The sequence below is a fragment of the Chlamydomonas reinhardtii genome, chromosome 8 (assembly GCF_000002595.2).
Source record: "Chlamydomonas reinhardtii strain CC-503 cw92 mt+ chromosome 8, whole genome shotgun sequence".
Taxonomy (NCBI): domain Eukaryota; kingdom Viridiplantae; phylum Chlorophyta; class Chlorophyceae; order Chlamydomonadales; family Chlamydomonadaceae; genus Chlamydomonas; species Chlamydomonas reinhardtii.
Genome location: NC_057011.1, coordinates 2,890,662 through 2,914,882, shown reverse-complemented (window position 1 = coordinate 2,914,882; position 24,221 = coordinate 2,890,662). Strand labels below are relative to the sequence as shown.

The following is a 24,221-nucleotide window of genomic DNA, read 5'->3' as shown; positions in this document are numbered from 1 at the left end:
CTCCTCGACTCGTGCCGCGAGGCATGAGGCTTTAGGCATGCCCGGCATGTCCAGCTGCACAACGCCGCCGGCCCTCGCAAGTGCCGCCCTGCACATGCAGCCCGCATGTGATTTTGCGGAAGTCCCGCGAGTGTCCCCCTTCCCCTCCTCAAATCTCACCTTACTATTACGGCCTCATCAGATGACAGCGACAGCGTCCCCTTCTTCAAAACCGTTTCAGTTATGTCCAAATCCTTGCGGGCCTCGCCCTGCTCCAGGCCAACCTCTTCCGAGCTAGACGGCTCCATTCCTATTAGGTGCTTCTTCCAAATCAAGACGCGCCGGGCCCGCGAACGCCGTTCAACGCGACGTTGCCACCCGGAGCCCTGGGTGGCAAAGTCGGCGCGCCTGTACCTCCGTGGCAGTCAGTGCTGCTACTATGTACTCTTGCTTATATTGTTTATGCCCCACCATTTGCCGAGCCCAAACGCGTGTCTCTGGCTATCGCCCACCACCGGCCCGCCCCCGCCCCATGCGCAAAACCCTACCCCTACCAGTCCCTCCCTTTACAAACGATACGTAGCAGTTTTGCAAGTGTTGAAATTGAAGGTGTTCAAAAACACCAAGCAGGTGATGATGCCCAGGGACTCGAGGGGACCATTTGGATTCACCCGTTTGAATTGGCCTCCGACCTGAGTCAAACGGGGATGGGGTGATGGAATCCATCGTTTGAATGCGCTTCAAATTGCAAGAGAGGGCTTTCGGGCACTACCCTACCTCACAACCATCCAACATGGTCGCCCGTGTCTGCAAGCTCCTTATCAAGGATCCCGACCATCCCAACAAAGTCTACCATCAGTGGGCGACAACGATTTCGCCTGGAACTAAGCCTGAAACGTTCAGGGGGGATCTTCTCCCCGAGACGGACTCCACCGTCAATTACAAGCTCTCCGTGGACCCCGAGGACCCCGAGGACCCCTTGGAATATTATTCGCCGGAGCAGGTTCTGGCGTTTGCTCTCGAGTACCTGGCCAGCGGCTCTGACGGGCCCGCCTGCCCCCTTCCCTGCGCCTCGTGGGATGCGGAGAAGCAGAGGCTGACCCTCACCATTGTGCGCGAGTCCAAGCAGGACCCCATCAAGAAGCCCAAGAAGAGCAACGCGAAAGAGCCCATCACTCGCGTGCGAACGCCGGACTCCGCGCTGTTCATGGAGGCCGTCCGTCGCTTCTACCCCTTCGCCAAGCGCGGCCCTGGCGAAGGCCCCCGCCTGCTCAACACCAGACTGGCCGCCAATGGCGAGTTGAAGAAGTATTGGCAAGACAAGATGGCCGCGGCCTACGCCTGGAGCCTGAAGCGGGGCATCACGTTGTCGCGCGAAGACTTCCAGGCCGACTGGACAAAGTGAGTTTTTGTTCTTCTGTATTGGCATGGGAAGGACGCTAGAATGCGGAGGAATGTCAGTAGCATGAGCGATGAGGAATAGGGGGATGAGAGTGGACTTGACCGCGTTGACTTGTTGAACTGACCATAGTTAATTCTTTATACATAAACTTGCTTCATCCTACTACTCTTTCACAACATATCCAGGAAGGCAACCGACTTCAACGCCAAGCGCACCACTTACGAGAAGACGACCGCAGCCGCCCGCGCTGTCAAGGACAGTGAGTCGGCTTTCTAATTGTATATACTGTATAAGCACCTTGCAATGAGTGCGTTGAGAGACATGCGCGAGAGGCAGACTTTGCGTCAGTTTGACCTGGACCTTCTGCTCCATCCTCATGCTTCCACCGCGTGCTTGCAGAGAACCAGCCCAAGAATGAGCGTGGCTGGTACAAGAACGCATGGCGCAGCCAGTGGGGCAAGATGTGGGACGGCTACAAGCGCGACCCTGTGCGCTTCACGGCTGGCGAGAAGCAGACGCTGACGGAAGAGGAGGTCGGTCTTTGCAAGGAGCTTGAGTCTTTGCTGCCAAGCCGGGCTTCCGCGAGCGTCAAGGACGCCAAGGTGTCCTACGGTGCCATCGACGCTGGGGGCCTTCGTTACTTTCTTACATAGACTGTCAGTGCGTGCTTCGCTTACGAGCGCATCCTTACTGCTGATACGACCAGGCGCGGTTGTTGGTGAATGTCTGTTGCGCTTACACAACTCTGCTGCTTCTTGCAGGGACCGCTGGCCAAGGCCTTGAGCGGCCTCTCTTCAAAGACCAAGCGCTCCTCTCTGGGGTCCACAGGCGCCGTCGACGTCGCCGCCGCGCCTCAGCCCAGCCCGCCCATGCCCCCGCCCATGCCCCAGTCCGCCCCAGGCGCCATCGACAAGCTGGCCGCGGCGGGTGCCGAGCGCATGAAGGTAAGACCACCGTGATCATGTTCTCTGCGCGCGTCGTCTAATATGGCTCGCTGCGTAAGTCGTTTACTTCTGCACTGGAGATGGTCCCTTGCGGCATGGGTGCCAGGCACCACTGCGGACGGACCGTCCCTTCGTGCAAGTTCGCTTTCACAGCATTGCGGCACACTTGCTGTCATGCAGGCGATGGGCGACAAGAAGCGGACGGATGCGCAGAAGCGCAAGGATGAGAGGACGGCCGAGGCGCCAGCTAAGGTGAATGGGTGAATGGGGGAGCTTCCGTCGTCTGGGTCAGGGTGTGTGTGGCAGCACTGTTGGTGCTCTCGGGTGGGGTTCAGCTAGAATGCATTCTAAATGCATGTGGTTCTTGGTCTACGCCAGTGTACTCTTGCGTGTTTTCTTTCACCAATTTATGATGGCGAATCATTGTTGCGCCTACGCCCCCATCCCATGCAGAAGCACAAGGGCGATGAGGCGGTAGCCCCCGCTGCCAACGCCAAGACCAATGCCAAGACTGCCGCTGAGGGCAAGGCTGCCAAGGTTCCGGCCGCGAAGGCTGGCAAGGCCGCCAGGGGCAACGCCGCCAGGGGCAACGCCGCCAGGGGCAAGTAGACTGCCAATGCTGGTGCTACATGGATTGTACAATGTTCGGACTAGGCCTAGTACGGCTTATTCTGGACTTAGCTACCGAGCATTAGGATGTTTGGACCCTGTGTAGACCACCTAGCGGTAGTATGTTCGGACCCTGTGTAGACATCCACTCCAGCATGAAGGAGTGGCATTTGAGGACTGCTGTGCTGCATGCTGTGTAGACCACCTAGCGGTAGTATGTTTGGACCCTGTGTAGACATCCACTCCAGCATGAGCAACTGCTGTGCTGCATGTGCATGACATTGAGACTGTGATGGGCGACAGAGCGCCTTCGACTGTGATGCACTTGCTGTCAGATCGTAGTTGCGTGGAAAGCGAGTGAGATGGTCGGTTCAGGTAATCCTGAAACATGTGTGCAGCCAGGGTCCGCCGCGTCTCGTGCATCGCGTGTGTGTGAGACGCGGCGCGTCCAGGGTATCAGGCTAGCGTCTGGTGTGACGCATCGCGTTAGCTAAGACGCGCTCTCCATGCAATTGTACCGCGTCACGACTCGCGTTCCATTGCGTCTCGCAGACGCAGTGAAACGCGCTATCTGTAATGGTGCCCCGCTTCACTGTTTCTGGTTGCGTCCCCATCGCGTCTACCCCGCGTCTCCCCCGCGTTTCCCCCTTAACGCGCAGCGTCTCGGCGCGTCTGACACCGCGTCTCACAGGTCAGACGCGGCCCAGACGCGCCCAGACGCGGTTTCCCGTTGTTATAGTGTGCTTCTCGAGGTCCGAGCTAGTAATCAGGTGTTTGCCTGTGTTTCGGTCCACCAGGTGGCTCAGTTCGAGCCTCAGGTCCGCAAGAGGGAGGACGTATTCAATGGGGAGAGGTTCGACGCCCCGGGCCTCAGCTTCTGCCTCAAGGGCAGCGGCAATGGACCAGGTAGGCGCTGTAAAGGCAGACCCATTTTGGTACAGTGTGACACCGTACTCTTTTGCCAGGGTCATCTGTTTCAGCGTCGTCAGGTGGTGTGACCTATGGGCTGGGAGAAGGTGGGCCTGTGTGGGGCCAGCTATGCTTGCCTGGCGCGGCAGAAGGGCTCGGGTTACTATCCCAAGACGGCCCGAGTCATTTAGGGCGAGGACCAGGGCTCGCTGGGCCACGCGCGCGTATTGCGACAGGAGGGAGCCCAGGCCCAAGCCGTATTCGTCGGCGGGCAGGAGGGAGGTCCGGGTGGGGAAGCTGCGGGGGAGTCCGTAGCAGCGCTTTGCAAAACCAGCCAGGGTAGTGTCGAGCGTTGTTATGTCATGTTTTGTGAAGGGCATTGCTGCGAATCCATATGCAACTGTGGTGTGCACGCACTGTTGTATCATGCGCAGGCGTTGTGCCGGTGTCGCCAGGGATGTGGCAATGGCTGTGCCCTTGTCCTTCACAATCTCGGTGACTCTTGCGACATGTGCCGACCAGTCCAGCGAGAACGTGAGCTGCACTCCCAGGTACTTGTACGGCTGGGTCGGGGGGAAGTACGGGACAGGGGTCGTGCCAATCTTGATTGTGTTGGTCATGTTGCGGCGCATGGCGGCGAGGGTAGCTTTTCCTGTGGGCCCGTCAAGGTTGGGGTCCGAGCGAGATTTGTCGTGCCAGATGGCGGTGGTGGCACACTTGGTGTGATTGACACGCAGGCTCGCCCACTCGGCGTAAGATGCGATTTTGTCACATTGAACCTGCAGGTCGTCGAGCGAGTTGGTCAGCGCCGCCAGGTCGTCTGCGTACGCGGCGGCACTGCAATGGTATTGCAGGTTTTCGCTGGGGGTCAGGCAGCCGTAGTGGTAGCCCCGTCCGCCCGCATGGAGCCAGCGGACAAGAGGTTCCATGAACAGAATAAAGAGCACAGGTGAGAGTGTATCACCTTGCAAGGTGCCTCGCTCTATAGGAATGGCGGATGTGCTTCCGTGTTCGGTGCGGATGCGGGTGGTCGCATGTGCATATAGGTTGCGGACTGCGCGGATCAGGTCCGTTGGCAGCCCAAGGTCGAACATAATTTGTAGTAATTGGTCCTGGTCGATTGTGTTAAACGCGGAGCTATAGTCCACAGATACTGCGTAGACGTCTTTTCCAAACAGTGCGGCGTCCTCAAGGGCGTGGACTAAGTTTAGGACCTGCCTTTCGGTGTTGCAGTAGGCACGGAAGCCTTCCTGCGCTTCACTGAATAATAATAATAATAATATCTACGCAGGGCACAGGTGCCCGCGTGTCTTAAGGAGGAGTGAGACAAGCTCACCCCACCATCGGAAAACTTGATTTCCCTACCCCGGCTCCCCTGCGCGGGGGCCGCCATTGGCGGTCCCCTGGGTGCGGCCTCCCGGGCGGCATCGGGTGTTGGCAGTGCCCATCTCTCGCTCTAGCCGGTAGTACAGGTTTGCGGTGCCCCGGAGTGTGGTGACGCTATGCATGTGGAGACGTGTGCAGCAGGCCTTGGCTGCCTGCGGTTTGGCTCCTAGGTCTTTGAGGAGAGTTTCAAGGGTACGGGGGACAGTGCCACCGTGGCCCAGTGTAATGACGTGTTTAGTATCGTAGTGCACAGTCCACCCTGCAGCTCGCATGGCAGTGGCAAGGGTGGCGTGCTGTGCTTGTTTTTGAATGAGCTTCTCGCTGTGGTGCAGGTCAGAGGTGTATCCAACTTCAAGGATGTACACTGGGTAGGCCCCTTTGTTGGCTGGTGGGGATGTCATGAAGCGTTCTGCTTCGGACCGGGGAAGGTTCGGGATAAACAGAATGTCAGGCCGCATCCTGTTGAGGTCTGCAGCGGGCACTTGCGGGCAGAGCCAGGACGGCGGCCGCATGCCCGCACAGTACTCAGGCAGTTCAGCTCGGGAGGTGGCATCCATTATCATGTAGCCACCACCGTTGTGACCATGGTGTAGGCATTCGGCAATCGTCCGCACTGCAGTGTTGTGTTTGGCTATCCTAGCGCCAACGAGTTGGGGGTGCGCGCAGTGGCCGGCAAGGTGACCTGCGGTGCCACGCTCTGGGTCAGATCCGCGGCTGCGCTGGGTGTGGGCACAGAGACCACATTTGTCGCTGTCTCGTAGTTTAAACAAAGCCAGCCGGGCCGGGCAGATGAGGCCTCCCTGACGAGCATTCTGTATGAACCGGCGTAGGCCGTGGCTGGCGTCCGAGTTCGTCATGTACGCGTTACTGGCGCGTGGGTCAAGGCTGGGTGCTGCCTCGGCCCATTTCTCAGTGTACAGGGTTTTGTTGGCGTATCCACCACGGCAGCTGGGGGCCATTGCCCTGGTGAGGCCCCGGTTTAGGTCCGACACGTAGTGCGTGGCTGTGCTATCGTCGTCCCTGGTGACTGTGAAGGTCGGCCACCAGTGCCGGGCGTGCGGGTCGTTGTCGGCCGGTTCGGATACATCGGCGGGTTTTTCCTGGGTGGCGACGGCAGCCGCCCCTTTATCGGCTTCCTCGTTGCCGTGTAGCCCGGTGTGCGAGATCACTTTAATCAGAGCGGTGGGTGCGCCCCGGGCGTGGCGTGCATGGAGCAATGCCACGACTGAATCCAGGAGGTCCCGATGTTTACTCAGATGCAGTCGCCGAGGCTCGTTAATTGCTCGTTTGATTAGGTACAAGCTTGCAACAGAATCTGATGCAATAGTGAGCTTCTTAGTTGCAAATTCTTTACCTTCGCCACCAAATTCTGCGAGGGCAGCACGAATTGCTGCCAGTTCAGCTCTCGTAATAGTGTTTGTGCACCCAGCGCCATTTGGATTCACGTAGACAACGCGAGAATCGCTGAACCAGGCGCAGGCGCCGGCAACCTGGACTTCTTTGCCATTGTCAGTTTTGATTTTGCTTACCGAACCATCTGTCCAGACAGTGCCATTCACGTCGTGGGCCAGAGCATGGTGGGTCTGGAATCGCGCGTTAGGAAAGCGTCGTGCTTCGTCAGCCATGGCGTGTATCGTCTTTGGGTTAGCGTGCTGGTATTTGGCTTGCTTTAGAAGTGAGTTTGGGAGGGCCGGGCAGGTTGGGGCCGTGGCCGTGTGTGTCCACGTGCGCGGGTCGCTGATGTGCGTGGGTGCGTTCGCCCCCCGTTTCAGTGTGTCCACGAGCCGTTTCAGGCGGGGGGCAAAGCACTGGAGTCCGGCGGGGTTCCCAACAATGACCAGTCGGAGCCCCTTCTGGCGTTCAGCCTGGGTGTTGGTGCCAAGTCCTGTGTCAAGGCCCGCGGTGCCCGCGGACCAGTTGGCCAGCTCGTGGCAAAGTGGGTGTTGAAGCCACTGCGTGTGGGGGAAAGTGGCCGCTTTGGGGAGCGCCAATACAGTGAGGGTTGGTTCCTGTGAGTCACGCATAGCCTCGGCGCATGCGAGGGCCCACATGAGCGCCTTCCGTGCATCGTGGGGGGTAGAGGGGGGGTGGGCATATTGCAAGCCGGTCCATGCGGTCTGGTAGGCATCGTGCAGTGCGCCAAAGGCCCCATCAGCAGGGTCTCGTGTCCAGTATTCGTGGGCTGCAGTGGAGGAGTTTAGTGGGGACGCAAACATTTCCCGAATGTGTACTGCTTGTGTGACCCGCAGGCATTGGACGATGGCTGCTACTGTGCCTGCCGGCAGCGACACCTGGTGCATTGGCATGGCCTTGCGGTCCTGCTGCGCCGGGTCATAGCGGTAGCGCATGATGAGGGCAGCGACCGCTTCCTCAAAGGCGTTGGGCCGCTGGTTGCCGGTGTGCCTGAAGCGCTCCCACAGGGTAAGGAGGCGGGGGTAGGTGATGGTGCCCAGCCAGCGGCCACAGGGTTCATGGACGTGCGCCTCAGCTGGGTCACGGCGGGTGCCACCAGTGGTGGTAATTGTGTATGCTCCGGGGGCCACGATGTCCTTGTAGGGGTTGCACGGGCTTGTGGTGATGGTGGTGGTCGTGCGGATGTCACGCGCGCGGGATGCGGTATCCAGGGGCTCGGCGTCGTGGCGGCCTTGGCGCTGTCTGGCGGTAAGGTTCCGATCAGGTGCGGGGCGCACTGTTCGGGGCCGCGGGCCTTGGTTGGTACCGTTTGCTAGCCGGGTGTTGCACTCCTCCAGTAACTCCTCCCATTGTGGGCTGTGTTTTAGGTCCCGTTCGCGGTCCGTGCTCGGCGCCCACGTGACATGTCGCAGGAGTCTGGTCGTCCAGGACGAGAATAGGGGGGCCCCAGTGGGCTGCGGTGCTGCCGGCTCTGCAACTGGGGCAGGCTCTTCAGGTGAGATTGCGTGGGCTTGGGTTTCAGCCGGAGGCTCAGCCTCGGTCTGCGCAGGTTGTGGGCCTGGGCGCGTCGCAAGAGGGTGCTTGTAGCACCTGGCATTCTGGATAGTTGCGTAGCCCATGCGAACAAAAGCAGAGACAATGCCGGCCGGGCAAATGGACGGCTTCCACTGCACCTTCCAGTATTTCTCACGTGTCCCAGAGGTGTCCTCCCTGGCTTTGCGCTTCCGTGTCAGTTCTTTGTCCGTGACAGTTTGTTTGTTTTCGCTGTGCAGGACCTGCGCCAGTTCCTGTCCGTCATTGTCCAGGTCGTAGGTGAGTTGAGTGTCACCGTTAGTGCGGTTGTCGGCGGGCCGTGGGACTAGATCGTGTGTGATCCTTGCGCGGGCCAGTCGCCAGTTGGGACGGGCCCCGTGGCCTCCCGCAGCTTGCGCTGCCGGGGCGGTCAGGGGCGGCGTCGGGCCGTCGACGTCCATGGGGTCGTTGTGCGCGGCAGCCTGGTTGATTTCCATAGGCAATCCTGTGTTGTTCAGGTACTCGTTTATGGCGTTGGGTTCGGGGTTGGCAGCATTAGCCGTGAGGCGGGTTGTGAGGGCGGGTGGTAGCCCACGGCGCTGTTGGCGTGGTTCGACAGCATGTGCAAAAGATGGTGGGTCTTGGGGGTGTGGGTGGCAGATCCGCACGTGTCCTGTCATGTCTTTGGCGAGCGCCTGGAATACCGAGCATGCCGTTTCGTACCCCCGCGTGCCCACCGGCAGGCTCTCATCGCCGTTGGTGAGCCGCAGGGCATGGTTGATGGCGGCGCGGTCCCCGGTGAGTAGGTCCTCAGGGGTAGTGCGTGTAGTTTCTGCAATGCGTGCGCGTTGCGCTGCATGTTTTGTAACGCGCCGTGCGCGTGTTTGGTTCTGTGGTGGCCGGCGTGTTGTAGCCGGCTTGCGGGCTCTGGCCGGTGGCCGTAGGGAGGGTTGCGTTGCCCCATCAGCGGGGACTTCCGGTGCAGCAGCACCGTGTGCGCCGGGGTGGGCCTGGGCCGCCCCTGCTGGGGAGGGGGGGGCTAGGTCGGCGGGGGCTTGCGTGGTGTTTGCTTGGGCGGGGGGCGCCTCCGGGAGGGGCTGCAGGTACCGGTCGAGGGGGTTGGCCATTCCGAGAGGGAGGGGGTCCGCCCTCATGGCTAAGGCCACGATTGCGGCCACGTCAGGCAGTGCACGCTGTGCGGTGGTCAGGGGGGCAGGGCTGCCGTGGGCTGGGGCGTTTTCCCCTGCACGTGCAGCCATACTGAGAGCAAGGCTAAGCCTGTTCAGGGCTACCTTGTGCTTGTGTCGGACCCGGCTCGCTCCCATGTGCTTCTCGAGGTCCGAGCTAGTAATCAGGTGTTTGCCTGTGTTGCGGTCCACCAGGTGGCTCAGTTCGAGCCTCAGGTCCGCAAGAGGGAGGACGTATTCGATGGGGAGAGGTTCGACGCCCCGGGCCTCAGCTTCTGCCTCAAGGGCAGCGGCAATGGACCAGGTAGGCGCAGTAAAGGCAGACCCATTTTGGTACAGTGTGACACCGTACTCTTTTGCCAGGGTCATCTGTTTCAGCGTCGTAAGGTGGTGTGACCTATGGGCTGGGAGAAGGTGGGCCTGTGTGGGGCCAGCTATGCTTGCCTGGCGCGGCAGAAGGGCTCGGGTTACTATCCCAAGACGGCCCGAGTCATTTAGGGCAAGGACCAGGGCCCGCTGGGCCACGCGCGCGTATTGCGGCAGGAGGGAGCCCAGGCCCAAGCCGTATTCGTCGGCGGGCAGGAGGGAGGTCCGGGTGGGGAAGCTGCGGGGGAGTCCGTAGCAGCGCTTTGCAAAACCAGCCAGGGTAGTGTCGAGCGTTGTTATGTCATGTTTTGTGAAGGGCATTGCTGCGAATCCATATGCAACTGTGGTGTGCACGCACTGTTGTATCATGCGCAGGCGTTGTGCCGGTGTCGCCAGGGATGTGGCAATGGCTGTGCCCTTGTCCTTCACAATCTCGGTGACTCTTGCGACATGTGCCGACCAGTCCAGCGAGAACGTGAGCTGCACTCCCAGGTACTTGTACGGCTGGGTCGGGGGGAAGTACGGGACAGGGGTCGTGCCAATCTTGATTGTGTTGGTCATGTTGCGGCGCATGGCGGCGAGGGTAGCTTTTCCTGTGGGCCCGTCAAGGTTGGGGTCCGAGCGAGATTTGTCGTGCCAGATGGCGGTGGTGGCACACTTGGTGTGATTGACACGCAGGCTCGCCCACTCGGCGTAAGATGCGATTTTGTCACATTGAACCTGCAGGTCGTCGAGCGAGTTGGTGAGCGCCGCCAGGTCGTCTGCGTACGCGGCGGCACTGCAATGGTATTGCAGGTTTTCGCTGGGGGTCAGGCAGCCGTAGTGGTAGCCCCGTCCGCCCGCATGGAGCCAGCGGACAAGAGGTTCCATGAACAGAATAAAGAGCACAGGTGAGAGTGTATCCCCTTGCACGGTGCCTCGCTCTATAGGAATGGCGGATGTGCTTCCGTGTTCGGTGCGGATGCGGGTGGTCGCGTGTGCGTATAGGTTGCGGACTGCGCGGATCAGGTCCGTTGGCAGCCCAAGGTCAAACATTATTTGTAGTAATCGGTCCTGGTCGATTGTGTTAAACGCGGAGCTATAGTCCACGTATACCGCATAGACATCTTTTCCATACAGTGCGGCATCCTCAAGGGCATGTACCAAATTTAGGACCTGCCTTTCGGTGTTGCAGTAGGCACGGAAGCCTTCCTGCGCTTCACTGAATAGCTGGAGGGGGCCAGCCAGTTCGCCAATGCCCAAGGTAAGCATGGACGTGTACAGCTTGTAGCAGGTATTTGCGAGCGCAATGGGCCGTTTGTTTTTTATGTCCAGGGCGTCTCCAGGTTTGGGGAGTAGCACGGTCTCCGATGCGGCCCAGGTTTCAGGTATTTGTGACTTGACGTACATGATTTGCAGGATACAGTGGAGGTTGCGCTTCATGCCCGATGGCAGGATACGGAGCAGTTCGTTTGGTATGCCGTCAGGGCCTGTCGCCTTGTTTCTGGAGAGGTGAGAAATGCACTGCTCAAAGTTTGCCGTGTCTGCCATGCTGGGGAGCATGGAGTGTGTGTCAGGGTGCCGGTTGCGGTCCAGTGTGAATTGATCTGTTGCGTCGGCTTTCTCAAATGGGTAGCCGCGTGTGGCGTTGCTGGGTAGTCGGAAGTCCCCAGTGCGGGTGCCGCGTGGTGGGGCGGACAGCTTTCGGAAGTGGGTTTCGAGTATGGCGAGGATGCTGGTGGAGTCAGTCGTCACCTCCCCAGTTTCCGGGTTCCGGACCGCTGGGAGACCCCGTTCCATGTCTTCCTTCTGAAAGATTCTCTTGTGCCCCTGTGCAGGGCGCGTGGCCAGGGTATGTTGCAGCGCTGTGGCAGCGGCCTCTCGCTGGGCTTTGGCGCGGTCCGCCACTAGCTGGCGGTGCTCGGCCTGGCAGGCCTTTATTTCGTTGCGCAGCTTTGCTGCTGCATTGGCGGCGTCTATCTCAGGTAGGGCCTGGGGCCCTTGCGTGAGGTTTGTCAGTTGTGTCTTCAGGGCCACTTCCTTGTCCCATAGGGGCTTTAGCACCCGTGCGGTGGAGCGTGATGCGTGGTGTTTGCCAGTGAAGGGGGCTTTCCGGGTGCACTCTTCAAGGAGGCATGTTAGCCCGGTGTCCAGTGCGGAGGCAAGTTGTTGTGCAAGTTGGTTGATATCGGCCTTCTGGATGCTCGTGTCCTGCGCCAGGTCTCGGTGCATGACGCTGGCGGGGTAGCCTGTGGGGTCCATGCTGTGCCTTGTGAGTGCATGTTCAATTGATTGCGTTGCCTGCCTTGTTGCGGAATGCAGGTCGGCTGTTGCTTCCACCAAGGCTTCCTCAAGGCGGATAGCTGCGGCGGCCAGTTGCTTTTGTGTGACGGGCAGGGCGACCTCGGCCCATCGTTGTTGGGTCTGCTGTTGGGGGGCTGGGTTCCGGGCGCCGGCCTGTGGTGCCGGCCATAGCTGCAGGTCCGCGGCTAGTAACTCTGCGTGGACTGGTTTGTGGTCAAAGTTGCCTGCAACTGTACTGGTGTATTCACGCGCTTCTGTGCATGCAGCGCGCGTGGCAGGGCATAGGAGGATGTCATCAATGCGACTGTGATATGGGGCCATGCCCGGGCGTGTTTGTTCATATGACCATTCGGCAGTGGTAGTGGTGTCTCCGCGGATAGGGCGCAGGCCACTATCGGCAAGGAACCGCTGGTGGGCCCGGTCCGCCGTGTCGATGGGGCTGTCCCGCTCATGTGCTCGGGCGACGGCATTAAAGTCTCCCGCGGTGACTAGGTGGTGTCCGCACGCGTCCGCCCGGCCTACCACCTGCTGACAGTATGTGTAGATTGCCTTGCGGGTTTGCATGTCCTCTGGTGCGTAGATGCCCAGTACAGTGAGAGGCGTGCTCCCGGGGGTCTTGATTTGAACGTGTGACACATAGCCATGGAGTGTTGGTGGGGGCGTGTGGTGTGTGACACAGCCGAGGTCACTGTACCGGGCGGAGATGGCCACTGCTACGCCAGCGCTACCGCGCGCTGTGGCCACGCGGGGAGTAGTGCTACAGTAGAGGCGGTATCCTTCATTTCGGAAGGCTCGCTTGATAGAGTCAGTCTTCCCTGTCAGTTTTGTCTCGGTTAGGACAACTATGTCGGCTTTCCACTGGGCTAGGTTGCAGAGGGTAAAGCTGAGGTTGCCGGGTTGGCCGGTGGACAAAATTTCTGAGAGCAGTCCCCGTACATTGTGGGTCACGATGTGTAGGGTGGTGTTGCTGCTGGGGGGTCGCGTGTTTGTGTGTGTTGGGTTCCATGTGGGCATGGTTGCGTGCAGTGGGCCGTACTAGCCAGTTAAGGATAGTTTGTCGGGTGCCTGTCGTGTTGAGCCGGGGTGCTATGCCAGCATTTGTATTGTGTGGCTGCGCGGGTGCGGTAGTGTGGGGTGCTGCATGCTGTGGCGTCCTGTGTGCTACCCGCAGCGGTGAGTTGTCTTGGGCATGTTGAGCTGGCTCTGGTGCCGGCCTTCCTGTGGCGGCGGGCCCTGTCTGCACGGGTCTGGTGGCCTCCATGTGGGGTGGCGGGCGTGGTGGCGGGACGATCTCACGGAGTTGCCCAAGTGCGTCCTGAAGTGTTGCTGTGTCAGATGCACGCACCGCGTCAAGGCACCAGACCTCCCCATCAAGTGTGTTCCAAGTGTTGTCGTGTAAGACCGTGTTGTGGATAGGGCTGTTCACCGAGTCTATTACTCTCCATTGTCCTGCTTCGTAACGCACAGCAATTGTGTGTCGCACGGTGTACTGGTGGACAGTAAAGCCGCGAGTTCGGGCGGCTACCGGAAGGTTCTCTAGGACCTTTTCTTTGCTGATGTCGCCATTGAGTCGCGGAAAGTGGGTTCGGCGCATGATCAGCTTCCTGTTGGGGTAGGCGAATATGTTGCTGATGGTGGCATTGTGGTACAGGTAGTGGTTCAGGAGAAGTTCGCTGAAGGCGCCACTGTTGGGGCAGTAGCATTCTTTCCAGAACAGGGCATTCGGATCCTGCGTGGCTGTAAGGTGAGCGTGCACTCGTTTAGCATAAGAGAGGACATCTAGGGGGTCGAGCCATGCGAGCCCCAAAGAGTTGTTGAGGGCGTGGACACTGCAGAAGTGTTGCCGCTGTGGTTCACGGTATGTGTTGTTGGAGTTTGGCGGCCAGTGCAGTGCGGTGGGTGCCCGTGTGTGCATGCTGGCCTGGGCGGGTTGTGCCGCTGGGCCGATGGTCAGTGCGCCTCGTAGGGTTGGCTTGACATAGTGTGCCGCATGTGGCTGGTGAGGCACGTGCGCAAGCAGGAGAGATTTGGTCTGGTTGGCACTCAGCAGGCTTGTGGCTACTGTCGGGCCCAGGATTGCCATGTGTGGCTTTTCCACACTACAGGGGTCGGGTATGTTGAGGTAAAGGCTGTGCAGCGTGAGGGCCAGGGCTGCACCCCAGAGTAGAAGGTGCCGCCGGTGCCATGCAGTGGCGGTAACGTGTCTTGTTATGTTAGCTGTTTGGCGGAGGAGTGCTGGGAGGCAAAGGGCGGCTAGGATAGCCCCGATTGCCATTGTGTGTAGTAGTCCTAGGGCTGCTGGGATGGCTGCCAGTCCTAGGGCTACGGCCAGGATGCACAGGGGTGAGAGGGCGAGGGTGGTGAGCGTGGGGCCCAAGATGAGCAGGCTGAGGATCAGGCCGTTCATGCATGTGTCTGTTTGTGGCACTGCTGTGTGTGCTCTAGTTTGTAGGAGGTGTTTCCAGAGTAGGTAAACGGCAATTGTTGTGGTTGCAATGGTGAGGCTGACGCATAGCTTATCGAGTCCTGTGTGGATGATAGTAGCTGTCCTAATAGCGGCCTGGTAGGCAGCCTGCCTAAACTGAGTGGTGCAGTGTATGCCAATCCTGGCGGCTATTGTGTGGCTGTGTATGGCTGCTCGAGTGTGTCCTGCTCCTATGCAGTGCAGGCTCACGACGAGTGTAAGGTGCAGACGAAGGAGCGGGGATGCCCTCCATGTGGTACTACAGTTGAGGGTCGGTTGTGGCCCATAAGCTATTTCGGCCCAAGAGTGCAGGGAGGCAGCAGTCTGGTGCAGCAGTGCTCCTCCATGTCTGTTGCCTATCTCAGCCAGCCCAGACATACTGGTTTGCAGGCTAACACCAACCAGACGGGTCAGCCCTGTCACTGAGGGCCAGTGGAGGCCACCTTCCTTCGCACAGACCAAGTCCAATCCGGCATTGTTGACCTGTATGCACATTTGTTGTATTCCCTCGCCTGCTGACGCCAGAGTTTGCAACACCATATCAAAAGCCCGTCTAGTCAATCTACTCAGTTTTACATTCTGGGTCCTTGCAGTAGTTACCGCCGCGCTTAAGTTGGCCCCCCATTGTGCCACTAGAGCACATGTAGCTGCCCTCATGCTTCTTATCCATCGCTGAGCCACGTTTCTGACAATGTTGTTGATCTCAAGCGTTCTGGGGCTCCTGGCCGCCGCTGGGGCCGCCTGTGTTGCCGTCTCCACCGGTGCGGGGTCCGGTGATGCGCACGCGGATCGCGGAGCGCTTGGAGCTGGGTGTGCCATCGGGGCGTCGGGCCTGGGGGGCAGTGGCGGACAGCATGGTATGGGTTGTTGGTGTGTGGTGTCAAGCTGGTTTGCCCTACAAGGTATGAGTGAGGAGGCAAGCATACACGGCTCTGCTATTAGGGGCATTGGCACGGCATGTCTGTTACTGGTTTTCAGGTTGGGGTCATTTACCTGCTGGCTGTTGATCATGTCCTCATCGGGGTCCTCCTCCGCCATGACAGGCCCCTTGGCATTGCTGTCAGGGGGGGGTGTTTCCGCTGTAGGCAGGGTTGAGGTGGGTAGAGAAGGGGTATGCCGGCACGGGCTGGTGGCCCCACTGGTTGGCATTGGCCATGTTGCCGACCATGGCCCCGGCAGGGCCGCCGGCAGTCAGGCTGGTGTTGGCGATGGCAGCAGCGCTGCCGGTCGCAGCTCCAGCCTGGTCCCCGCCGGCAGGCAGGCCGGCGGTGGCGGTGGCAGCAGTGCTGCCGGTTGCGGCTCCATCAGGGCCGCCGCCGGCGGGCGGGTCGGCGTTGGCGGCGGCAGCAACTGTCTGCAGGCGTGTTAGCAGGTTCAGGGCAGCGGACCCGGCTCCAGCCGCCATGGGGCGTTGGGGGCGCTGCTGAGGTTGCAGCAGGGCAGGCTGGTGCTGCTGGTGCTGCTGCAGCTGCTGCTGCTGCTGCTGCTGCTGCTGCTGCTGCTGGTGCTGCTGCAGCTGCTGCTGCTGCTGCTGCTGCTGCTGCTGCTGCGGCAGCGGCAGCTGCGGCGGCTGCGGCGGCTGCAGTGGCTGCGGTGGCTGCGGTGGCTGCGGCGGCGGAGACAGCTGCGGTGGCTGCGGCTGCTGCTGCTGTGGCAGCGGTGGCTGCGGTGGTGCTGCCGGCCCGGCCCAGCCCAGGTCCAGGTCGTCGTTGTCATCCGGCCCTGCGGCTGGTTCTGGCGTGATGGCATAGATGAATGCCTCCTGCCTGGGGTCTGCTGCGGCCATCCGGGTAATGGTGGCGTTGTTCTCCGTCTTGGCGTCCGCCGACACAGCTGGCTGCAGGATGGGGGCCCCGTCGAGGATGTTGCCGGCCACAGCATAGGCGTCTGCCGGGTTGCGCCAGAGAGTGGGCAGTGCTGCGGGCTGCTGCGGGTATGACATGATGGAGTGGCGCGTGTTGCTTCCCAGCTGCAGGGGCCCCCGCTGCATGTTGCCTTTGAATTGCAGGGCATACGTGAGGCGGCTTAGGCTGGTCGGGCCGGCTGCCTCCAGGCAGAGCGTGGCCTGCGGGTCTGGGCGCCTCAGGACGAAGTCGCCCCCCCATGCCCGCTACCAGCTGGCTGCTGGCAAGGGGCAAGTGCTTGTCTTCCACTCTCCAGAAGAAGCCCGCGAGTATGTCATTGGCATCCGTGACTGTGCGGGGCTCACCAACGTAGGTGTCGATCAGGTTGGGGTGTAGGAGCGGCGGTGCCTGTGCAGCCTCTGCCTGGCTGGCGCCGTTCTGGATGGCGAGGTGCTGCGGCAGGATTAGGCGCTGCTGCTCAAGCCGGTCTGCTAGCTCTGTCGCAAATGCGTCCAGCTGGCTCATGGCCACACCATTCTCTGTGCTGATGCTGTTGCTGGTGATGGACACCTGCTGGTGTCCTCGCGGGCTGACGCCGTTGGGGCGCGCGCTCTCCTCGAATGTGAGGCTGACCAGGCCCTCCCCCATGTCGACCAGCAGTAGCCGGGATGCCTGCGCAAGTTTCCGCTGCTTGCTGCAGGTGAACCGCAGCAGCAGCGTTTGCGCGGCGATGCTGTTCTCCGAGCTGCGGGGCTGGCGTGCTGACTGGATGATCATGGCGTTCAGGGCCAGCGCTGGCTGCGTTCGCAGAGCAGACTCAATGGTGTGCAGGGCCTCAGCTGCAGTGTTGGCCGGCCCTGTATGGTGGCGTTGGGTGTGGGCGGGATGTGTCAGCAAGGGTGTTCTTGGGTAGCAGAGGGGCAGGATCACAGGGCAGGTGGCGATACGGTGTTTGGTGGCATTCTTGCAGTGTTTGTGTTCGGTGTCTATGCTGTCATGAGCCCCTGCGGTATGCCCACCTGCTGCGACCACCTCAGCAACGATGTTGAGGCTAGCCTGCCGGTAGAGCTCGTCGGCCGGTGTGTTGTTGTGCGCGTTGATGGTGTGGCACACGCACCATAGGAGCCCACCGTCGTTGCTGGTGGTGCCGTGTGGGCGGGAGCTCCAGCCGGGGAAGCCGCGCTGGGGTAGGAGGCTGTCGTTGCCCTTGGGGTAGTACCACAGCCCGCTGCTGGGGTTGAGTGTGATTCTGGTGAGGGCTGCTGCCAGCAGCTCAGCTGGCATGCGTACCTCCACATCAACATATTTCACCGGCTCGCTGCTGCCAGTGATAGCGAAGGAGCCATTTTTGACGGGGGTAATCTTGCTGATGCCAGCGGGGAAGGCTGCCGTAATGGCGTCCTTTACACCGTTGATATCTGCGGGCATGCGCCCCCCTCCCTGCATCACCTGACGCTCGTCCTGCTGCGGGTTGCGCCGGGGGCCTCCACGTCCTGGCTGCTGCGGGCGCTGCTGGGGTGCGGGCCCGTGCTGTTGCCGGAGCTGGGCCTGCACGTACGCCTCCGCGTTCGGGCCGAGTTGGCCGTATGCGAGGCCTCCAACACGTTGACTTCTGGGGTTGGTCCAATGATGGGGTTGTAGCTGATGTTGAACAGGGCCATGTACAGCAGAGTGCGGATGCCTAGCACCGCGAAGTGCGCGGCCATGGCGATCTGTTCATCTGTTGCGGGTCTGCGGGCACTAGGTAGCGTCTCCGAGTTGTCCGCGGTGGCTTTCTTGTAATAGTGTTGCGCAACAACACGGTTTCCCATGGTCCGAGCTCGCGTAGAGGGCCAGGGCCCGTTCTGGCGCGACACTCGGTCGCAGAAGGCATGGGTTTGCCGTTTAAGTTCATTGTGGTGTGATACTTGCATTTTTGATTGTAGGTAGCAAGTCTGTATTGGACCGATGAGTTTGAGGGGCCAGTTCTCGGCGTCGGGCGTCGCATTTTCATCGCCTCCATGCAAGCTTTCCCGGCGTGTCATCCGATTGTCCTCAATGTTGTTTTGTATGCTTGTGGCTTTTTGCCTGGTTGGGGGGCGTGACGGGTGGTGCTGTGTGGGGTTGAAAGGGGTTGTGTCTGGGTGGCCGGTTTCGCCCGTTCGATTGCCGTCCCTGTTTTTTGTTTTTGCTTTGGTTTGGTATCTTCCATAGATCCCGGTGATGTGTTGTGTCGAGTGCACTGCTGTGGACATGCCCAGAGTCGAGTGCGCAAAGCTGAAGTTCTCCTTCCACGCGCCACGGTGTGTGTGGTTAATTCCCTTAGTGTGGCTTAGGGCTGGCAGCTGTGCGCCAGTTGCCCGGTTGGTGCAAACATGCGAACATCCCCCTTTCGCCGAGCTCTCAGTGCAAGTCGTGAGACCTCTTGCAGACCACTTTTGGATTGGCATGGTACGGTCATGGTTGCCCAATAGCACGAAAGCGCTGGAATGCCGGGGCGGTCCCCGGTCAAACCAGCGGTCGGCCGCGGCAGAGCCAGACTCGTTCCCAGCCGTGGTCGCGTTGGTTGTCAGCATGCAGAGTGTAAAGCATATCAGAACACAGATACCTGCGGACTTTCGCTCCACCTTTCGCCGAGCAACCATTTTCCACATGTTTCCTAGCGACGAGCTTGCGAGGTTGGTAAGAGGTGTATTTGTATGCATGTTCCTGAAGGCCAAGAAGTTAGCTAGTACCACAGAGTGTACCTCAACACCAGCTCTCGCACCGCCCTGGCACCCACCTCAGCCGCATGCTTGCCGCCGTTCTTCCCTTTCGCTCCATACACTTTCTTGCCCATTCTCTGCCTGAACGATCACGTTGTGGGGGGCACAATGCAGAAAGCGGCAAGGGGGGGGAGTTCAGGGGGCGTGGGGGGGGGGGGCGGGTGGCGAGGGTGGGGGGACGGGTGGCGAGGGTGGGGGGACTCACTCGGGGAATGCCCAGCGTCCGAACCTGGTCCGAACCTGGTCCGAAACCCAGTCAGATACCCGGTCTGAACCTGGTCCGAAGCCGGTCCGAAACCTGGTCCGAAACCTGGTCCGAACTTTGGGTCCGAACTTGTATCTGAAAATACTACCGTCCGAACCTGGTGTCCGAATACCATCTGAATCTGGTCCGAATACCATCTGAATCTGGTCCGAATACCATCTGAATCTGGTCCGAATACCATCTGAATCTGGTCCGAATACCATCTGAATCTGGTCCGAATACCATCTGAATCTGGTCCGAATTGCAAGCTCAATTTCAGATGGGATTTCAGACGCGCCCGCCCGCCCCGCCCATCCCGTCCGAACCCGCGCACTTCAGATGGCAGTCCCTTTTCAGACGCGCCCGCCCAGCAACCACGCCCGCCCAGCAACCTGCTGCCCTTATGTGGTGTCTACAGACACCGTTGTACATCCTTCCCTGCCCTTGTCATGCAGCAGTGGCTCCCGTGCATGCCCTTGCCTGACCCTGTACGTACTCACCTTGTGCTCGCTCCTTGGCCCCACTGGCTCCCTCGTTCCGCTCCTTTGTCCGCTCACATGGCTCCATGTTTGCACACATGCCACCTGCACACATAGCGTTGCAAGCGGCATGGTGACAAGCCTTTCCCCGCTAAGGCCACACACGCATGCCCTGGGTTCGCTGTGTGCATGCCCATCACGCTGCCCGCACGCATGTCCGTGTGCTCTTTTTGTGTGAATTGTGCTCCCAAACCTGATTCACCATCAACAGCACCTGCACATCCACCCACCTGAGGTTTGAAAGAAGAGCGAAGATATGTCAGTCAAAGGAAGGATTCACATTGCACGGGGCCGCATGTGGCCAAGTAACCTGCTGCCAGCACCACTCTGCCAGCATCAGCACCACCATGATGCTCTCTCTGTGCTAAAGTCGTCCGAATCCAGCAGAGCAACCAGGCCCACAGCCAGCAGCACATGTGCCCAAGGTTCGGCCCCAGCTGTTTGCAGCCAAAGGATGGGCAGGTCCCAGGCAGGCAGGCAGGCCGTTGCGGAACTGCAAGCAGCATACACACGCATACATGCAATTGTGCACTATCGGGACCCGCATAATGCAAAGCGCCAGCAGGCAGCACCAATGCATGTTAATGCGGTATGGTCAAACACTGCTGTGGACGCTTTGAGCTGATACAATGCATATTCTTAGTCAGAGACTTACATTCGTAGGCTGCGAGCTTGTTCGGCCTTGACTCTTGTGCAGGTCGGCGAAGGTCAGCTACAAAGCCCTCGCTCCATTCTGACATTCCTTGTAGCACCTACGCCGATTGTTCAAGTCAGAGATACGTGACGACCACCAAAACGCAGAAAGCACCGTCGCAGCCCAGACGAGGTTTGACATAATGACAAAGGGAGTTGTAGCATATGATAACATGCATGAACACTTGCACACTATCGGGACCCCGTGCAAAGCGCAGGCAGGTGGCAGGGCAAACGCGCATTGTTGACCGCGAAATCATACAGTGCTTGAGACGCTGTGAGCTCATGCAATGCATACTCTCAATCAGAGCCTTACATTCCTGGGCTATGAGCTCGCTCGGCCTTGACTCTTGTGCAGCTCGGCGACGGTCAGCAACACTTTGACCAAGTTTGTAGCCCCTCTGCGGGTCGTCCAGGCATGCTCTCGAGCTCGTGATGAACATATTTGCTCCGAAATACAATCGTTATGATAAGTATCGCAGAGAGAGGAGTATGAACACAACGTCGATGCAACGTCAACAAGCTTGGAGTTTGAAGAGAGGAGAATGCAACGATCAACAATAAATGATAGTACTGTAAACTATCAAGAAGTATGTAGTATGAGTCTTGCTTTGGGCAAAGTGGACACGCGGCCCTTCAGCCATGCAGCGCAGGCTCCCATGCCAAATCATGTCCCTTCCCAGATTCAGTGCAATCATTGCTACGACGTTGGATTAAATGTATTGCATCGGATGCGGGCATGGTATGCATGTGACTGCTGCCCGGATGAGGCTGCACAGGCAGGCCACGCACGGAAACACACTTCACCACGCCCCACACACACAAACCACAGCCCGCCGGGCTGCCTGCTTGGAGACACTCACGGCAGGGCACTCCGCGGCGTTGGGCCAAGTTTTGGGCGCTGGTTGCATCGGATGCGGGCATGGTATGCATGTGACTGCTGCCCGGATGAGGCCGCACAGGCAGGCCACGCGTGGAAACACACTTCACCACGCCCCACGCACACAAAACACAGCCCGCCGGGCTGCCTGCTTGGAGACACTCACGGCAGGGCACTTCGCGGCGTTGGGCCACGTGTTGGGCGCTGGTTGCATCGGGTGCGGGCATGGTATGCATGTGACTGCTGCCCGGATGAGGCCGCACAGGCAGGCCACGCGTGGAAACACACTTCACCACGCCCCACGCACACAAACCACAGCCCGCCGGGCTGCCTGCTTGGAGACACTCACGGCAGGGCTCTCGGCGGCGTTGGGCCAAGTGTTGGGCGCTGGTTGCATCGGGTGCGGGCATGGTATGCATGTGACTGCTGCCCGGATGAGGCCGCACAGGCAGGCCACGCACGGAAACACACTTCACCACGCCCCACACACACAAACCACAGCCCGCCAGGCTGCCTGCTTGGAGACACTCACAGCAGGGCACTCGGCGGCGTTGGGCCAAGTTTTGGGCGCTGGTTGCATCGGATGCGGGCATGGTATGCATGTGACTGCTGCCCGGATGAGGCTGCACAGGCAGGCCACGCGCGGAAACACACTTCGCCACGCCCCACGCACACAAAACACAGCCCGCCGGGCTGCCTGCTTGGAGACACGCACAGTATGGCATTGGGCGGCGTTGGGCCAAGTGTTGGGCGCTGGTTGCATCGGGTGCGGGCATGGTATGCATGTGACTGCTGCCCGGATGGGGCCGCACAGGCAGGCCACGCGCGGAAACACACTTCACCACGCCCCACACACACAAACCACAGCCCGCCAGGCTGCCTGCTTGGAGACACTCACAGCAGGGCTCTCGGCGGCGTTGGGCCAAGTGTTGGGCGCTGGTTGCATCGGGTGCGGGCATGGTATGCATGTGACTGCTGCCGGGATGAGGCTGCACAGGCAGGCCACGCACGGAAACACACTTCACCACGCCCCACACACACAAACCACAGCCCGCCGGGCTGCCTGCTTGGAGACACTCACGGCAGGGCACTCCGCGGCGTTGGGCCACGTGTTGGGCGCTGGTTGCATCGGGTGCGGGCATGGTATGCATGTGACTGCTGCCCGGATGAGGCCGCACAGGCAGGCCACGCGTGGAAACACACTTCACCACGCCCCACGCACACAAACCACAGCCCGCCGGGCTGCCTGCTTGGAGACACTCACGGCAGGGCACTCCGCGGCGTTGGGCGACGTGTTGGGCGCTGGTTGCATCGGGTGCGGGCATGGTATGCATGTGACTGCTGCCCGGATGAGGCCGCACAGGCAGGCCACGCACGGAAACACACTTCACCACGCCCCACACACACAAACCACAGCCCGCCAGGCTGCCTGCTTGGAGACACTCACAGCAGGGCACTCCGCGGCGTTGGGCCACGTGTTGGGCGCTGGTTGCATCGGATGCGGGCATGGTATGCATGTGACTGCTGCCCGGATGAGGCCGCACAGGCAGGCCACGCGTGGAAACACACTTCACCACGCCCCACGCACACAAAACACAGCCCGCCGGGCTGCCTGCTTGGAGACACGCACAGTAGGGTACTGGGCGGCGTTGGGCCAAGTTTTGGGCGCTGGTTGCATCGGATGCGGGCATGGTATGCATGTGACTGCTGCCCGGATGAGGCCGCACAGGCAGGCCACGCGTGGAAACACACTTCACCACGCCCCACGCACACAAAACACAGCCCGCCGGGCTGCCTGCTTGGAGACACGCACAGTAGGGTACTGGGCGGCGTTGGGCCACGTGTTGGGTGCTGGGGCCGGGTCTCTCGTGGTCGCCGTCGCGCACAGCTGTAACACCGCGGTCTGCCACCCCGCCTGCCTGTCCCGCCCCCCATACCTGCCCTCACCACCAATGCAGCCAGGGCGGCCGCGAGCATACCCAGCCTCGGTGCCGCCATGGAATGGGGAGCCCATGGTGACGCATGCACACACACACACACACACCGCCAGACTTTGTCTGCAACGTTTTTAGCCATTGCAATCGCCGCCTGCCACGTCCCCCATGCAGCCCAAACCCCGTTTAGTTGCCGCACCACCGCTATACTAGTGGGCTGGCTAGCTTGTACCTAGCTTGTCAAACGCCCACGCCCACGCCCACGCCCATTCCCATGCCCACGCCCACGCCCACGCAAAACGTCCACGCCCACGCCCACGCACACGCCCACGCCCAAATTTCCACGCACACGCACTCGCCCACGCCCACACCCACGCCCACGCCCATGCCCACGCCCACGCACAAACTTCCACGCACACGCATTCGCACACGCCCATGCACACGCCCACGCCCACGCCCATGAACACAGACACACACACACACATACGCGCACGCGCACGCGCACGGGCCCACGCCCACGCCCACGCCCATTCCCATTCCCATGCCCACGCCCACGCCCACGCAAAACGTCCACGCCCACGCACACGCACACGCCCATGCACATGCACACGCGCACAATCCCACGCCCACGCCCACGCCCACGCCCACTCACAAACTTCCACGCACACGCACTCGCACATGCCCATGCACACGCCCACGCCCACGATTACAGACACATGCACACACACACACACACACACACACACACACACACACACACACACACACACACACACACACACACACACACACACACACACACGCGCGCACGCGCACGCGCACGTGCACTCGCATGGGCCCACGCCCACGCCCACGCCCATTCCCATGCCCACGCCCACGCAAAACGTCC

The 24,221-nt window shown here is 60.4% G+C and overlaps 3 protein-coding genes across 3 annotated transcripts; 1 reads left to right on the top strand and 2 right to left on the bottom strand.

The window, feature by feature from the left end:
* Positions 1 to 590: 590 nt before the first annotated feature.
* Positions 591 to 3,523, top strand: CHLRE_08g373365v5 (uncharacterized protein). The gene is made up of 6 exons (XM_043065097.1): positions 591 to 1,380; positions 1,567 to 1,640; positions 1,781 to 2,004; positions 2,143 to 2,325; positions 2,506 to 2,577; positions 2,779 to 3,523. The coding sequence occupies exons 1-6, from the start codon at positions 773 to 775 to the stop codon at positions 2,932 to 2,934; spliced, it is 1,317 nt and encodes a 438-aa protein (XP_042922097.1). The 5' UTR covers positions 591 to 772; the 3' UTR covers positions 2,935 to 3,523.
* An 11,275-nt stretch (positions 3,524 to 14,798) lies between these two features.
* CHLRE_08g373364v5 (uncharacterized protein) lies at positions 14,799 to 18,320 on the bottom strand. The gene is made up of 6 exons (XM_043065096.1): positions 17,748 to 18,320; positions 17,318 to 17,619; positions 16,664 to 17,155; positions 15,616 to 16,449; positions 15,448 to 15,533; positions 14,799 to 15,286 (listed from the first exon to the last, which is right to left on the bottom strand). The coding sequence occupies exons 1-6, from the start codon at positions 18,002 to 18,004 to the stop codon at positions 15,158 to 15,160; spliced, it is 2,100 nt and encodes a 699-aa protein (XP_042922096.1). The 5' UTR covers positions 18,005 to 18,320; the 3' UTR covers positions 14,799 to 15,157.
* Positions 18,321 to 19,238: 918 nt separating this feature from the next.
* On the bottom strand, positions 19,239 to 21,100 carry CHLRE_08g373363v5 (uncharacterized protein). Its single transcript, XM_043065095.1, has one exon. It carries the CDS (start codon positions 20,339 to 20,341, stop codon positions 20,162 to 20,164), a length of 180 nt encoding a protein of 59 aa, XP_042922095.1. The 5' UTR covers positions 20,342 to 21,100; the 3' UTR covers positions 19,239 to 20,161.
* Between the last annotated feature and the right edge of the window lie 3,121 nt (positions 21,101 to 24,221).

Coding starts and splice junctions, on each gene's coding strand:
- CHLRE_08g373363v5 (XM_043065095.1), bottom strand. CDS start 20,341: ATGCGTGTGTATGCTGCTTGCAGTTCCGCAACGGCCTGCCTGCCTGCC.
- CHLRE_08g373364v5 (XM_043065096.1), bottom strand. CDS start 18,004: ATGGCCGCGCACTTCGCGGTGCTAGGCATCCGCACTCTGCTGTACATG. Junction 16,450..16,663: donor CCTGATCGACACCTACGTTG/GTGAGCCCCGCA, acceptor TGCAATTCAAAG/GCAACATGCAGCGGGGGCCC. Junction 15,287..15,447: donor ACATGATCAACAGCCAGCAG/GTAAATGACCCC, acceptor ACTGCCCCCCAG/GCCCGACGCCCCGATGGCAC.
- CHLRE_08g373365v5 (XM_043065097.1), top strand. CDS start 773: ATGGTCGCCCGTGTCTGCAAGCTCCTTATCAAGGATCCCGACCATCCC. Junction 1,381..1,566: donor TTCCAGGCCGACTGGACAAA/GTGAGTTTTTGT, acceptor CAACATATCCAG/GAAGGCAACCGACTTCAACG. Junction 1,641..1,780: donor CGCCCGCGCTGTCAAGGACA/GTGAGTCGGCTT, acceptor GCGTGCTTGCAG/AGAACCAGCCCAAGAATGAG.